The sequence below is a fragment of the Mirounga leonina genome, unplaced genomic scaffold (assembly GCF_011800145.1).
Source record: "Mirounga leonina isolate KUSES-001 unplaced genomic scaffold, KU_Mleo_1.0 Mir_54, whole genome shotgun sequence".
Classification (NCBI taxonomy): domain Eukaryota; kingdom Metazoa; phylum Chordata; class Mammalia; order Carnivora; family Phocidae; genus Mirounga; species Mirounga leonina.
In genome coordinates, this window is record NW_023270812.1 from 10,859,499 (window position 1) to 10,876,279 (window position 16,781).

Consider the following 16,781-nt stretch of genomic DNA (forward strand, 5'->3'; position numbering starts at 1 on the left):
AGACTGGGGTTGCCAAAGACGCTGAGCAAGATTCTTTGAGGCCTCCCTTAGAGACTCCAGCCGCCGGGGGCACCGTGGCTCTGCCTTCACATGGTGCAGAATCAAAGGCTCGCGTCGGAGCATTCCAGAACCTGAGAGGCCCCGCAGTGGAGACAGCAGGCCTGGCGTGTCTCCAGGCTCCGGGTTCAGCTGTGTGGACGGACGCGGGAGCTCCGGGCACATAACGAGCTGTCATGAGTCCCGGGGTTCTCCCCCTAAATTCCCGTCAGTGTTGCAAAGCAAACTTTCTTTAAGACATGTCAAAAGCTGTACACGTCCCAGGTGGGCCAAAGAAGAGGCAGAATTGGTGTAAAAGGAGCCAAGAATTTTCATTTGCTGATGAAAGGTAAAATTACCCACCTGGCACTCTCTGCGTGGCCGAGCCAGCGAGGAGGCGGTTTTCTCGCGCCTTCCTCGGAACGCATTGGCTCTGCTGGGCTTGAACAGAAACGCTATTCACTCCGGCCATCCAGACCTTGTTTCCACTTTCCCTGGACGCGCTCCGAGCCCGGGCTGAAGGCGCGGGTCCCCATGGGCCTGTGCTCCCATTCCGACGAGATTGCTAATGCTTTAGGAGGGAGTAAACATCTTCTGAAGTCTCTTGTCGCCTACAGCCAAGAAGTGCACCTGAGTGTCCTGAGAACACGACCGCAGGCAAGGGAGGCCGAGCGGGGCAGCAGGCCGCAGGGGAAGGGAAGGCGCGGGCAGCCCCGTGGCCGCCGAAACACAAGGTCACCCCGAGAAACCCCGTTGGCAGGGAAGGGGACTGCATGTCCAGGAGTCCCCTCCCTGAGTTACCGGGAGCTCTGCTGGGCCCATGTTAGGGGTGACAGTTCCTCGGGGCTCGGGGCTGGTGGAAGCTTTCCTGCCTTGTGTCTGATGAGGAGCTCCAGAAAATTCCCGAAAACGTTGCTCTCAGCCGCACAGGTGAGGCAGGTCCTGTGGCATCCGAGCCACCGCGTGGGCGGCCCTCAAGGACGAGGACAAGGACGCAGCGGGAGGTAGTGAGCAGGGAGGCCCTGGGGAGGAACTCGGGTGTTGGCTCTGCCACGGGAATGAGATGGACTTGGTTAAGGAGCGGCTGACGATAGCCCCACGGCGGAGCGGACCCAAGTGGGTTCCCCCACTTCCCAGCAAACTCTCCGGGGCTGGGGACAGCGCAGGGGTTGGAAATGAGCCCCCGGAAGTGCCAGACACAGGACAGGAAGCGGCCATGGTCCCTCGGGGTCATCAGCTGTCATCAGGCAGGTTAGCGTGCAGGAAGTGGGGCTGGCCCCTAACACAGAAATGCGTCCCATCAGACGGCCTGAAGAGCAGACATTCCTTCTGGCGGTTCTGAGGCCAGAGTCCAAGGCCAAGGCGCCGGCAGAGCCCGTGTGTGGTGAGAACCCGCTTGTCCGTTCACAGACACCGTCTTCTCCTGTGCCCTGAGGGACGGGCCCAGGGGCTCTCTGGGGTCTCCTACGGGTGCCGATCCCATGCCTGGGGCTCCACCCAGGACCTCACCACCTCCCACAGGATTTCAGTGTGAATTCTGGGGACACGGGTCCTTAACAGGGGCCAGTGTAACATTAAAAGAGGCAGCACACATGTTCCTCCCATGACATCTGGGGAAATGGAAGTACTTGATTTCGTAATTGACGATGAACCTGCCATCAGACTGGGAACCCTGTCGCCCTACGGGCAACCCTCAGCCCCCGCCGTGGATCCACGTGACAGGATCCCACCCGAAGCCGAGGCCTTCCAAACACGGCCACGGACAGGACTGGGGCTTGGCTGTCGCCTGGGCAGGTGGGGCCTTAAATGTCCAGGGCTGGGGGCAGCAGGGGGCAAGGGGGCCGGTCAGAGGGCAAGGCAACCTACCAGCCAACTGAACTGAGTCAAAAAGTCTTCAGTCCTCAGGAAACATTTGAACAGGAAAATCACTGACTCCTGCATCACAATTGGATGTAAAATTAATTTATTTTTGTTTTCGAATCGATAATAACATACAAGTATGAAAGAGGCACTGTGGGTAAACCGTGGAAGCGAGGCTCTTTCCCATAGTGTGACTGATGTAGTGTGTTTGGGGCAGCCTCTGGGCTCTCTCCACGGCTGTGGGTACCTGAAGGCACTGGCCTGGGGCCTCGGTGGATGAGAGGCGGCCAGGCTCAGAGAAGGGAGCACCGGGCAGTGGGCGCAGCATGGACGCTGGTGCAGATAGAGATGCTGACGTAGGAGACGATTTGGGCAGAACAAGTTACCCTGTGCAGCCAAGTAGAGTACAAGTAGTGAGCCCAAAAGGACAAGTCAGAGGAAAGGAAAGTGTGGGGGGGCGCTGGGTTTCCACGCGCTGACCCGTCGGAGCCGCAGACCATCCAGGGGGACGTGGAGAGTTGAACCCGATGAGGGGATCATTCAAGATGCTCAGGAGACAGGAATTTCAGGTTTGGTCGCTGTGCCCTGCAGAGCTCGGGTGGAGAGATGAGTGGGTCGCGGCTGCCATGGTCACACTGGTCTGGGGACTGCCTGCACCGAGAGGTCAGCTCCTCCAGCCCTGGTCACTGCCACCGTGGACTTTTCATCCTTTCTGATGATGCCCTGATGGCTGCCCGCAGTGTTAGGTGGCATTTCCCCCAAGTCTAATGACGCTGGACATCTTTCCCTGCGCTTATCTGCATGGGTGTATTTTCTTTGGTGAAATATCTATGCATGTATTTTGCCCACTTTTAATTGGATTTTTTTTTAACTGTCGAGTATTGCAAGTTCTTTGTGTATTCTGGTTATAAGCCCTTTCCTTTGCCAGATACGTGATCCGTGGATATTTTTGGGGTCCACTTAATTTTATTATGCTCTGTGATGAATCGCCACCAGGGCAACATCCTGTTCACTATACGTTTCCAAAGAGAAACCTCAAATGCTCAACAAAACTTCGGTTGGTGAACGGAAATGGATGAAAGTCTTTAGGAATGTCATCCATACGGTGTGGCTCTCTGAAACGGTCTACCCTGTAGCCGTGGATGTAAAACCCTCACGCTAGCTGTGAACGGTTCTTAGTCCTCTAGCTCAATCCACGGGAGGCTTTTGGACAATGCCGGGTATTTACTGGGGCCAGGAACCCAAAGCCTGGGGAGGGGGGGTTAAGTGGGAGGCAGTGCTTCATCCAGCATGAACATTCAGCTGGAAGTAAAGTGAGCCTGCACACAAGCAGTTTCCGGATGAAGAAGCATAGCACCCCACCCCTGAGAGCCACCTCCTGTCCCGCTCCTTCCCTCTGCCGGGGAGCAGGCCTGGCTGGTCAGCACAGCCTTGTTTTTCTCTAAATGTGTCCTCACGTGGCACAGCGTAGCTTCATGGCCTTGACCTTCACGCTGGTACTTAGATTCACTGTTCTTTGCTCCTACGGCACACTTACCTAGTGTTACCAAGGGACGCAGGCCTGCTGGAGGGCAGGTGCTAAAGCCAATAATGACCAGTTTTGTCTTCCTTGTCTGGGCCGGCTCATCGCTGGACATCCAGAGAGGACCCGCCGTGGTGCCACCTTCCTGAAGTCCGTTACTCTTTGTGCTCTGTCCTCCAAGCTCCTAGGGAACAGGAAACATCAGGAGAGGACAAAGCAGATGATTTACCAAGTGAGCTGTCCTCTCCAGCTTGTCCTGACTGTAGCATCTCTGCCTTGTCTTCCCTCGGAAGGCAGGCTCCCCGGCCCAGCAAGGACCTAGTGTGGCTCTCCCACTGAGAGCCACTGCTGCCGTGCGTCCGCTCTGACATGTGTGGGGACGTCACTTCCAACTCAGGAACACACAGTGACTGAGCTGGCTGACCGCACGGGTCCACTTGGCCGGGCCACATGCCTGGGTGTTCAGCCAAACACCCCTCTAGACGTTGCTGTGAAGCTATTTCTAGACGAGACTGGCATTTAAATCAGTCGACTCTGAGTAAGGTAAGTGACCTTCCATAATGTGGTGGGCCTCGTCCAATCACTTGAAGGCCCGAAGAGAAGTCTGAGGTTCCCCGAGAAGGAAGGGCTTCTCCTGCAGACGGCCTTACTCAAGCTGCAGCATCTCTCTCCCTGGGGTGGCAGCCGCGGCCTGCCCAACAGATTTCCAATGTGCCAAGTCCCTACAGTCAAACTCTCTCCCTTTTAAAAAAATTTTTTTTAAATATTTTTTGCGAGAGAGAGAGCGAGAGCAAAAGAGAGAGAGAGCGAGAGAGAGCGAGAGCAAGAGCAAAGCAGAACAGAAGCAGGGGGAGGGGCAGAGGGAGAGGCAGACTCCCCGCTGAGCAGGGAGCCCGACGTGGGACTCGATCCCAGGACGCCGGGACCATGACCTGAGCCAAAGGCAGATGCTTAACGACGGACTAAGCCACCCAGGTGCCCACAACCGCTCTCTTGATAGATACATGATAGATAGATGATAGATAGATAGATAGATAGATAGATAGATGATAGATAGATAGATAGATAGATAGATAGATAGATAGATAGATAGTAGGTAGATCGGTCTGTTTCTCCAGAAAACCCTGGCTCATACAGCCACTCTCTACTGCTTGCCATAAAACCAGAATTTTCGGGCGCCTGGGTGGCTCAGTTGGTTAAGCGACTGCCTTCGGCTCAGGTCATGATCCTGGAGTCCCTGGATCGAGTCCCGCATCGGGCTCCCTGCTCTGCAGGGAGTCTGCTTCTCCCTCCGACCCTCCCCCCTCTCATGTGCTCTCTCTCATTCTCTCTCTCTCAAATAAATAAATAAAATTAAAAAAAAAAAAAAAAAACCAGAATTTTCCCGACAGTAGGAGGCTCACCGCAGTGGCGTCTGAGCTGACACCCAGGCGCACTGACTATCTGCACGACCACGTCCCCTCTGCTCATACGCATCTTCTTTGCTTCTACACCAGCTGTCTTCCTGCAGATGGAAAGGCTCCAGTCCCCTTTTCCTACTGAAATCCTGTCTTTTGAGAGTCTGCTGAAGCCCCACATCCTCTGTGATTACCTCCGACTCAAGCCACGGGGACATCTACCTCCCAGCACTCTAGTTCTGATTCAGTCGCCATTCCCAGAGAGCACATGTCCCCGCGAGCATGGGCCCAGCCCCGGGGAACCCCGGGACCCAGCGTCTGCCGTGGGATGTCACAGCACGGAAGGGAGCTGGGAGGCAGAGTCCCACTTGTCGTAACAAGGTCTGACCCAGCAGCAGGTGGGAGGCGGTGAAAAGATGCATTGCCCCAGAGGGTGGGTGCTCCATCCAAGGCAGTAGATTCATGGGACCAGCTCAAGGAACCAGCATAGCAGACGTGTTAGTCAGAGAGGCTCAGGAGCCAAATTCTGGGGAAACCCAGCCAGGTCTCGATTTCGACGAGTGCCCAGACAACTCAACAACAAACAGTGTGGTCTTTGGCCTGGGGGGCGAAGGACCCTTTCCCCAAGCCGGAGTAGGCTGAGGAGTGGAGGTGAGCCAGCAGGGAGAATACTGGACACCAGCAAGGAGGTCCATCGTTGTGAGTTGGGTGCAGACAAGAACTTGAGGGCCAGAAGCCCAAGCCCTGGAGGGAAGTTTAAACTCTAGATGTGTGCCAAGCTGCCAGGGAGATTTTACTGAGGGCTTATGTCAGCGACGGATCACTCGCCCCTGCATCTCCATCCTGCCGGCTGGCTGCTGGGCCTTCCAGAGGCCTGTGGGCCGAGCCCCGGCAAACACGGTGCCTGGTGCGGGACCAGGACGACACCCATAGCTGGGGCTGGGGGCTTCACAGGACAAACATCTGGGGTGCAGACCGCACCCTGCTCTCCCTCATGGCCCTCCAGGGGAGCGGAGGAAGTTTGTTCACAAGCACGAGCAGTCCTTTGAGGACGTGAGCAGTGCTGAGGGGCTGTAGGAAGGGAGACTGGTTTTGGGAAAGAAGGGGAGTGCCCTGCGGGGCCAGGGATGAGGGAAGGAGGCCCGCACTGCCGCTTCCCTGCAGCTGGGCTTGGGCTGAACACGCGGCATGCCGTGGCATGTTAATCCCGCTGGGACCCCTGTGTTCCTCTCCTCCCCAGTCCCCTGCAGAGGACCGACTGACTGGTGATTTCATTCTGCGCTGAGCATCAGCCCGTCTTGTTTCGAGCCGGCTGCTTTCCACTGTGTCCGTAATTGTGTGGAAAATTATTTAAAACTTTGCTTTTTTCCTGAAACTTGTGACCAGCTAGATGGACCCCTCTTCTGTTTGCATTCCTGGGTCCTGAGCAGGTGGTGTCTTTGACAGGGGCGCACGGGGCGAGCGCAGACCCTGGCCAGATGCAGAGGGGCAGCCGCACTGGGATGGAGTCCAGCACTCTGGCCACAGGACTTTCTCAGAGGATTGAGTTGAAAGGAATTTGGCGGGTATGCATGTGCTTGCACGCATGTGTGCATGTGCATGTGAGCAGGTGTGTACGTGTCTGCACGCATACACATGTGTGGACATGCACATGCACATGTGTTTTGTGTGCACATACGTGTCTGCACACACGGGGGTGCACGCACCCCCGTGTGTATGTGAATGCACACGTGTCCTTGCATGCATGCGTACACACGTGCATGTGTTTGTGTGCAGGTGTGTGTGTCTGCACGTGTGCTGGGTGGCACACACGTGTATGTTTGTGTGCTCGTGTGCACACGTGTGCAAGCGCATATACGTGTGCATATGTGTGCATGTGTTGTGCGCATGCCCGTATGTCTGCATGTTTATGTGCGCTTATGCACATGTGTATGTGCGCATGTGTGAATGTGGCTGTACACGTGCACTTGTGTGTATACACGTGTGTTGTGTATGTGCACCTGTGGGCACTCATGCGTGTGCGTGTGTGTGCCGTGTGTGTGCGTGTGTGTGCGTGTGTCCTCCATCTCTCCTGCCCCGGGAAGGCTGAGACAGCCCCAACCCCTGCTCTGTGGATAAACGTCTCCTTCGCTTGGGGCCGTTAAGAGGGTTGTCTTTGCTGTCCTAGCCTGCTGGCTCCTGAGGATGTGCCTCGAGGTCACAGTTTGCCTTCATTCTTCTGAGCACTGGAGGCCCATTCCGTCTCGAAACATGTTGTCCCCGTTTGGGAATGTTCTGGAGTTGTTTTGTTGGGGGTTTTCTCTGTGCTAGGTAGGTGGCCTCTAGGAGAAGCGACTTCAATGCCCATGGTTCGGGGTCTTGGCTGGGAGGCCCTCCCGACCAGCATGGCTGGACCTGGAGACGGGCTCTGGATGAGTGGAGAGCCCAGAAAGAGCAAGTTTCACTTTGAGATCAGGCTGTGCAGGGGCCCTGCTTGCCCTCGGGGGTTGTGAGGGACGCTGGTAGCTGCTGGCCGCGCATCCTGGGGAAAGCTGAAGTCTTCAACGAGCTCTCCCTGGGGTTTGGGCCCAGCGGCTGCAGGTGAAGGCCCGTCAGCGGGAAGGTCAGTAGAACGCGCCACCAGCTGGAGAGGGTGGCAGAAAGCGCCCACTGTGTTCATGGTCTCGAGAGCGTTTCTTCCCTTGATCCTCTGTGTCTTAGGAACGGGGTGTTCAGTTCAAGCGGGGACGGGACATGGGTGTGAGGCTCCCTGGCTTAGGTGCTGGAATTCGCTTCCATTTGCTTAGAAGTCTGGGGCAGAGGCGTTGCTTCTCCTGAGCCCTGCTGCTGCAGGGTCTTGTCCTGGAGGGGTCCCCCCAGCCCTTCCCCGCCTCCCTCTGCACCTGCCACAGCACTGCCCTGAGTGCACCTTCCCCTCCCTCTGCCCGAGCGCCCCCTGCATGGGTCTGGTGATAGTGAGGCTGACGGAGGGGCTGCCTCATAACAGTGTGTTTGATGGTGACGACTTCGCTTTTCCCCATCAGTGTCAGGAGCCTAATTTTACGTCTAGAGAGTAGCAAGCAAACCAGACTGGGGCGTGTGACTTATTGAGGTTTCTGTACCAGTATAACTCCTATGAGTGCAAAAGGGTCTCACGGGAGAGGCGAGAGGCGAGAGTGCTCGGAGGAGAAGCACCTGGGGTCCGCCTGCCCACTCTGGAGGCTGGAGGAGGGGGCCCCCATTCTACCCTTCTGTGCCTTGTTTGGAGGGATAGGGAAACAGGGGTGCCTTTCAGCTCCTGGCCTCGGAGCTCCTGTCTTTCCCCAGATCTTGGTCGGGGGTGGTCCCAGGAAACCTCCTTCCCAGAGCTGGCCTGTCCTTGAAAGCTGTCCCTCAGGACGGCTGTGACAGAAGACGTGGCTTACTCTCCACCGTGGCCACACTGGCTCCCTTCTTGGCAGGCAAGGAAGCAGGTTTCCTAGCACCTGTCCCACCTGTTGGACCTTGGGATTGAGGGACAGTGTCCATCTGAGAATCGGTCAGGGAGCCTGGGGGGGACACTTTGTCCTGTCCCAGGTGGCTCTGCCCGTGGCTGTTTCTTTGTGCCACGTTCCTCAAGGCCAGACTGGGCTGGTGCACAGGTGGGGGGGGGATGGGCAAGGGGAGGGAGGTCCTCCCGGGCCTGCTTCCTCTCCCCTTCCCAAGGGCCCGTTCCTGGGGGAGGCTATGTTCTCCCCGCGTGGGGCTCTGATCTCCCCTGGTTTTCTCTCCTGGTTTTCAGGGCGGTGTGGTTTTGCTGTGTTTTCTTCACCTGTCTCTTCAACCATTGCACCGTATTTTCCATCTCTGCTATGCTAAGAGATTATTTATTTACCTTTTCCTCTTTGCAATTGCTTTGAAAAGAACCAAAAGCAGCCAGTTCTTGCTTGTTGGATGTGTATATTCCTCAGAGGCATGTATCAGAATATGGCCCAAGAACCCCATGCCGGCCTCTCTCCTGCAGGTGTCAGCTCCTTGGGTTGGCTTTGGGCTCAGTTTCTCCGAGGACAGTCTTCCCTCCCCTGCCTCATGGTTCCTGCTGTCCGCTCATATTGTGCATGAGACATTAGTCATAGTTTGGTGGCTCTGAGTGTGTGTGGCTGGCCTGCTCCCTGTCTCTCCAGGGAGACCCCACAGTCAGGATCGCCTAGTCTTCCCTGTGCACCACTGGCCACCCTGGAGAAGATTCTTCCAGACCCCTTCCCGGTGGGTACAGGCCTGCCTGCAGTGCTCCAGGGAGCGAGCGGGCTCACTCCTCCGGCATCTTTCACAGGGCCCTGCCTACCACCTGCACATGCATCTCTGGGCCTTGCCCTGGGTGGTCACAGGTGTCCAGCAGTCCCGGGGGCTGGCACTGGCTTCTCTCTCTGCTCTGTGGGACAAGGACAGAGGCCATCCTGGGGCTGCATCCATCTGACAGTCTGACGTGGGTCTGAGGGTTCCCTAACAGGGTCAGCTTGCCTTCTCTCTACGGCCACCTGCCCCTCTACTTTCCAGCTTCTGCGGTTTTCCTGCACTTGGTCACCTCTTGCTGTTCTCTTTCTCCTTATGGATTTATGGCTTTAAAAACTCCACTACTCTTGCTTTGAAGGCATTTCTGGAGAAAGCAGGAGAAAATATGTGCATTCCTACCACGGTCACTAATTGGAGAACTCTTGGTGTCATCTGAATTCTTCTTTTCTTTCTTTTTCTTTTGCTCTGATGCATATGTATGGATCTTACTTTGAATAAAAATAATAAACCAAAGTACAGACCATGCCCATTGCTAGCTAGCACCATTGTGCCCTCAGCAGAGAGCAGACAGACCGAGTTTATACGCGAACACATGCTCTTTGCCCCATACTGGGGCATCTCTGGGGGGCACAGACCCTACGCCACTTGTAAGACAGTGTCATGAATTTCTCAGAAGAGTCGCTTCCTTTCACAGTGACTGACAAAATAGTGGCATGTTTCCAGTGATAGTGTTTTCTGTATTCTATACAGGTGGAAATAAATTAAAAATATTAAAAAAAAATGCCAAAGTGTCATAAAATAACCTGACAAATTCTTAAAATGACAAAAAAATCCTAAAAATAAAGGACTGAAATAATAAATAATAAATAAATAATGAAATTCGAGTTTTTTTTTTTTTTTTTTTTTTACCAAAAGCTTCAACCACTCATGCTGATCAGCGTTCCAAATTACCATATATTGATCTTGAATCCTGCAACTTCACTGAATTCATTTATCAGTTCTAACAGTTTTTTGATGGAGTCTTTAGGGTTCCCTATAGGTAATAACCATGTAATCTGCAAATAGTGACAGATTTATTTCTCCCTTTCCAATTTGGATGCCTCTAATTTATTTTTCTTGCCTAATTGCTCTGGCTAGGACTTCCAGTACTGTGTTGAATCAAAGTGGTGAGAGTGGGCATCGTTGTCTTGCTCCTGATCTTAGAGGAAAAGCCTTCAGGTCTTCATCATTGAGTATGATGTGGCTGTGGCCATGTCATAATGGCCTTTATTATATTGAAGTACATTCTCTCTATACCCTCTTTGTTGAGAGTTCTTATTGTAAACGGATATTAAATTTTGTCAAATGCTTTTTCTGCATCTGTTGCATTGATCATGTGATCTTTATCCTTTATTTTGTTAATATGGTGGACCACATTGACCTATGTGTGGATGTTGAACATCCTCGCATCCCTGGAATAAATCCCACTTGATCTTGGTGTGTGATCCCTTTAATTTAATATTGAATTCGGTTTGCTAATATTTTGTTCAAGATATTTGCATCTCTGTTCATCAGGGATATTGGCCTGTAATTCTCTTTTCTTGTGCCTTTGTCTGGTTTTGGTATCAGGGTAATGCTGGTCTTGTAAAATTAGTTTGAAAGAGGTCCCTCCTCTTCTAGTTTTTGGAGAGTTTGAGAAGGATTGGTATTCATTCTTCTTTGAACATTTGGTGGAATTCACCAGTAAAGCCATCTGGTCCACGACTTTTGTTTGTTGGGTGATTTTTGATTAATGATTCGATCTCCTTGCTAGTAATCCATCTGTTCAGATTTTCTGTCTCATCATGATTCAGTCTTGGTAGTTTGTACGTTTCTAGGACCTCATCCATTTTTTCTAGGTTGTCCAGTTTGTTGGTGTAAAATTATTCATAATAATCTCTTATGATTTCTGTGGCAGAGATGTAATGTCTCCTCTTTCATGATGTTATTTATTCGAGCCCTCTCTTTTTTTCCTGGTGAGTCTAGCTTAAGATCTGCCCATTTTGTTTATCTTCTTAAAGAACCAGCATAGTTTCAGCTATCATTTCTATTGTCTTTTTAGTATCTATTTCATTTATTTCTGCTCGAATCATTGTTATTTCCTTCCTTCTACTAAGTTTGGGCAGATGCGTTTTAATGTTCTGCTTAGAGCTGCAGCAGAACACGGGGTGTGGTGGGACGCCATCCTGGCGTGTGTGCTGGGCCAGGGAAGGGGGAGGGGTGTTGAAGGTAATTGGAAGATTTCTTTATTGGGGTATCTTCTTACACTGCTTTCTGTCGGTATAACTCACACCTGTGTGGTCCACACGCTGCAGAGTGTTTCTGGCAAGCCGTATTTCTGTTGCCATTTAAAAACTTTTTTTCCCCCTAAAGGCAGTTCTCATGTGAAGAGAGGAGGAAGGGACTCCTAGACTGTGGTTAATAAGGAGGAAGAACCCAAAGGCAGTTTCGGTCACCTGGAGCCATTAACTGGCTCTAGGCCTCTCCAGGCTCACATTTTGCACCTTCATTAGTCTTGATAGTGATGGGCTTTTAAAACAATCATTATTTTTAGCTCTGTAACTGATACATTCTGTAAGTTTCGTGTACTGATAAATGTAGTTTCACGAACGCAAAAACAGCTTCTGGATATTATGGAAACAAGTAGATTTCAATAAGCTTGTGCTGTGTCTGCTGGTGGTGTGGCGTGTTGGGACCTGATGGTAGATCGGTTGGGTAGATTGAGTCGATCTCTGGCAGCAGGAATACTTCTTTTCAAATGGCTCAGGCATCTCCTGTCAACTTTAGAGGGAATGTTCTCGCCATGAAAGTAGCAGTTTTGCATTTGGCTTTGTAGCAAATTTGTCTTTCTTTGGAAACATTAAATTTGGAAAACATTCTAGTTAAAGTCTTACCAATAAATCAAGAAGGACTGTAATGTGCTTTTTTCCACTTGTTTGGTGGTGGATCTTAAACAATGTGCGAAACAGTGCAAGCCACTGACTGTGCATCTGAGCTCACACACGCAGGGGTGCCAACTGATGTGGAAGAAAGATCCTAGACCGTGGGTGAAGGCTGAGTTCTGCTCCTACCTCTTACTAGTTGTGCAAACGGGGGCAGGTCCTGTAGTCTCCCTGGGCCGCCTTATTACCATCTGGAAAATAATCGCTTTGCAGAGTTTCTGCAAGAGTTAATTAGATCATGTGTATAAAACACCCAGTATATTTCAATTTATTTAAAATTGCCATAAAGTGCCTGCAAAGTGTTGTCATAAAACTTGTTATAAAGCATCTTGGGAAGGAAGGATAAACTTATCTACATGATTTTATTGAGAACAAAGACAAATTCAAATGATCTGTCCCTTAAATGCATAAAAACAGGGGGAGAACCTCTGATTTCGGCAAAGGGCTCCCCCACACACTGTGACCCTGATGCTGTTCACGCCTGGCGGTCACTGCAGAGGCCAGCTTACCCAGCACTGTGCGTCTGCCTGACCAGTCAGCTCAGACTCTCTGCAACTCTTTTTTTTGACACAGGTTTCTGGAGTTGGGGATTGGATGAAGAGCCCAGGACTGAGGCGAGGGACTGCCAGGTGAGATCACAAGCACTCAGAATCTCTCTAAGGGAAACTGAGTGAACTGGGAAGATTCTTCTTGCCAGGCTTAAGTAGAAGCTGTTCATAAAGGAAGTGAGTGGAGGTGGCTGGTGACGTGGGGTGTGCTCTATGCAGCTGACTGACGGGCAGAAGGCTGACCCTGAGGATCAGCAGACCTTGCGTTAGATGTCTCACATCTGCATATGCAGGTGGAAAAGGGAGCGGACTGAAAGTGTTCTGGCCAAATACAAGTTACCCAGAATAATAATTAAATTATATCACAAGAATAAAGTCCTACTGCAGCGTTAGCATAGTCAAAGAAATAAACAAAGTAAGCTGGTGTGCCTGATAAAGGGTTTTGTTAACGGCCTAAGTGGGTTATAAATCTAAGCCTGGCGGGAATACTAGGTCTTTAGTTTCTCGGACTCTTCTTTACCGTAACTTTCATCAGTGACAGGAACTTAAATTCTGGATCCAGAAGGCATGTTTTAGAATGACCTCTCACCATTTATTACTTTTGAAAATCCCACATTTCCAAGAGAAGGGAACTTCTTCTACAGACTTGTCTGTCCTATAGGAACTGTTTGGAAAATATTGAGTTATTTCCTGTCTTAATTTTGAAATATTTATATCCGTGTCCTTACTCATGGGGGGCGATTATCTGGTATTCATGCCAGTCATAACTTTCTGGAGACTTAAGAGTGACAGATATAACTATGACCTAGTGTTTTAAATAAACGTATTGTTTGTCTCCATAAAAATGGAAACTGACCATGTCTCCAGACCCCACCACAAATATCTCTAAGAACGTGACACTTGGCATCCAGCGCCCACCGGCTCTTCTAGTTGTTAGGGAGTCTGTGAAGGATCCAGCCCTGACTCATCTGTCAGAGACTTAGACAAACCCATTGCATTTATCTTTCGGGAATTCCCGGAGGGTCTGCAGGTGATGTGTGATGGACATGCTGACACATCTTTCTTGAATAAGAGGCTTTGAGAGCCAAGTTCTCTTCTGCCCCCGTTGGGCCCCCACGCCTCCAAAGGAAAGGAAGCAGACTTGCCAGTACTACAGGGTTTGGCATCCGGGGCTGGTCCTGATCTTGCTGCCTGTGAGATCTGGCTAAGGCATTTGGCCTCTTTGCTTTTATTTCTCATCTGTAAAATGGGGATCATTAAGTCTCCTTGTCTGCCATCCTTGAAGTCAATGAGGGTGAATGAGTGGACATGTGTCCAAGTCTTCTGAGTTCTATGGAGAAGTGCACAATATCAAATCAACATTTCAACTATCAGCAGTCCTCTAACTAAAGTAGAAAGTAAACATAGAATTTTTAGTAGGAAGTGCTTTTTAAAGGATTCATGTCAGCCCTGACTGTAAATTTTCTTCTTTGGATGGTCTTACAATTCATGGTATGCAGTGTTTACTTCTTTATTTTTACCTTAATTTTTATTAACATTTCCTAATGGCATTCCTTATTTATGTAATCATTTGCAGCTGCTTTGCTCACCTGTTTCTCAGGGCCCAGGAGTTTTATTATAATTTCCTTCTGAGCCCTCAAGCCAGGAGGAATGTGTTTAAGTACTCAACAGATTCTCAGGGCTCTGGAATCTGAAGGAGACTTAGTAGTGGCTTTCAGGAAGATACGTTTCTTCTGCATCTTCCCTGATCCTGTGTCCATCACTTTCCTGCTAGATGTGGGAAGACCTCTCCATAGTGTGGGGCCCTGTGGTTGGAATAACACTGCTTTTGTCTCAGTAACCAGTCATGGGATTTGCTGATGCAGCCCTGAGATTCAGTACCCCCTCCCCAGGTCCTTTCTAGCCAAAACTTCAGATTAAACATCCGATTAAAAATCAGATTTGGATTTTCTGTTTTGTTCTTTTTCCCAGTGCCCCTGACAAGTCAATTGAGGCATTGTTCTCGAAAATCCTCACTCTTGGGTTTTCTGTGTGAGCCAGAATTAGTCTTTTTTTTTTTTTTCCCCCTGTAAAGTTGTAAGCCAAGGCTAAACTATTTCAGCAATGTCGTCTGCAATGGATACTATCCAGAGACTGGGTGTGCAAAATTCTCTTGGTTTCCAACCAGTCCGCACTGCGGAGTTTGCACCCTTTACACCACTGTGCTTCCTGCGTAAACACCTGAGCCACCTTGACAGAGCGGCTCTAGAAACAGCCACATTCCCGCCAGACTTGTCCCCTGTCACTGCGGTCAGATCATGAATCTCTAGTCCAAAATTGGTCCCCGAATGCATTAACCTGCTGAAAAATGGCAAAGGCGAGCCGCCCTCCGGGCATTTCCTGGACCAAGTGGTGTTGATGGCTTCTTTTGCTGGAAAGCCGGCTCATCAATCAGCAATACGAGAGGCGACATTCCGGGCTGGGTGAGGTAGCGTCAGAATCTGGGGGTCTAGGAGAACTCTGGGGACTGGGATGGACCTAGGCGCAAAGTGGTGGGTTAAGCGCCTGGTCTGTCTTGCACCCAGCGGGTCGGTGCCCGGGGACACCAGGGGGGCTCCGCGCACCTGTGGGCGTGCCTGGGACTCTCCTAGGATGCGCACGCGTGTGTGCGCGCGTGTGCGCGTGTGCACGCGCGCCGGCCCAGGGAAGCCAGCGCGCACGCAGCTCCGAGCCGCGCGCGGCCCTGCTGGCCCCTCTCCACCTCCCGCTCCCGCAGACGCGCGCCCAGGGCGGCCCGGCCGGAGCGCGCAGCCGAGCCGAGCGAGCGGGGCGCGGCGGCGGCGGCGGCGGCGGCGGCGCGGGGGTGGGGCTGGAGGAGGAGAGGGAGGGAGCGAGCGGCCAGGAGGAGGATCCGGGAAGTTCTGCACTTATTTGACAGCGGCCGGCGGAGCCGCGCAGGACGCCCAGGGCCGCTGCTGGAGTGCGGCGCCCGGAGCGCGGGGAGCACCGCCAGGCCGCTGCGCCCGGCTCCCAGCGCCGCGCGGCGCGCGTCACCATGCTGCTCCCGCAGCTGTGCTGGCTGCCCCTGCTCGCCGGGCTGCTCCCGCCGGCGCCCGCGCAGAAGTTCTCGGCGCTCACGGTGAGTCGTCCCGCGGGGACCGGCCGCCTCGCCCCCGCTCGGTTCCCGCCTGCGCCTCCGGCCTGGGCGCCGGCGCGGGGCGCGGCAGGTGGCCCTCGGGACCGGCGCCGCCTCCGCCTGCGGGCCGAGCAGGTGGGGCCCAGGCCGGTCCGGCGGCTGCGCGGGCTCCTGGGGTCCGCGTGCGGGTGCTCTCGGGGTCCTGCGCTTCCAGCTGACGGGTGGGCAGGCCAGGCGCGGCCACAGGGCTGGGGACGCCTGCGCCGCCCCGCGGACCGTCCGAGGGCCGCGCCACCGGGGGTCCGGTCGCCCGCTCACTGCTGTCCGTCGGGCCTGGAGCGCGCTCGGCCTCGCGTCCCTCCATCGCTCCGGCCTCGGTGGGCACCGCGCGGCCCGGCGGCCGCTTGCTGCGGGAAGGAGGGGCCCGTCGTGGTTCCTGCTCCTGAGCCCGCCTTGGTTCGCCTGCCTGTCCCAGAGCCCCTCCCCGCGTGAATCTGGGAGGAAGCAGATGACAGTAAAATAAATCCTATTGTCACTCGTGCGAGCAGGCAGAAGTTGGGGGACGAGGCGTCTCCACGTCCTGCCGTCCCCTTCCCGGGTCCTCCTCGGTCGGGGCGCTGCGCGCAGGCAGGCGCGCTCCGGGGCTCGGGGGTCTCGGCGGTTGACCGCTGTGTGTTTTTCTTTCTTGGCTGAAACGTCTCCGCGACAGCCTGGGCCGGCGGAGCGCAGCGCCAAGCCTGGAGCTGTGTGCAGGGCGCGAGCCAAGCCACCGGCCGCCGGCCCAGGCTGGGTGTCTGCAGCCCCCAGCTCGGGCAGACCTCATGGGCTTGCAGTGTTTGCAAACCCGTAATTAATGCAATCTGCAGAAACGAAAACATTCCACTTAAAGGTGTTTCTGAACAAGTGCTTGGGAAAACACGAAGGTGGAGAGAACACCTCTGGCGCAGAGATGCTTTTAAGTAGTGGGACTTGTCCTGAAGGGGTTATTGTATCGAAAATACCTAAGGTTTGAAAGGAGCTGTGGTCCGGTTGGTTCTGCTTTTCAGCAAATTGGAAGCAGTCCTGTGAGCCTCTTTCTTTCTTTCTTTCTTT

General features: G+C 53.1%; 1 protein-coding gene across 1 annotated transcript in view; it reads left to right on the plus strand.

Moving 5' to 3' along the window:
• Nucleotides 1-15,489: 15,489 nt before the first annotated feature.
• LOC118001776 (SPARC-related modular calcium-binding protein 2) overlaps nt 15,490-16,781 on the plus strand; it is a 156,050-nt gene continuing 154,758 nt past the window's right edge. Inside the window, exon 1 of the mRNA XM_034991920.1 lies at nt 15,490-15,692. Within this exon, the coding sequence (XP_034847811.1) occupies nt 15,609-15,692 (84 nt within the window). The 5' untranslated portion in view covers nt 15,490-15,608. The remainder of the gene's footprint in view (nt 15,693-16,781) is intronic.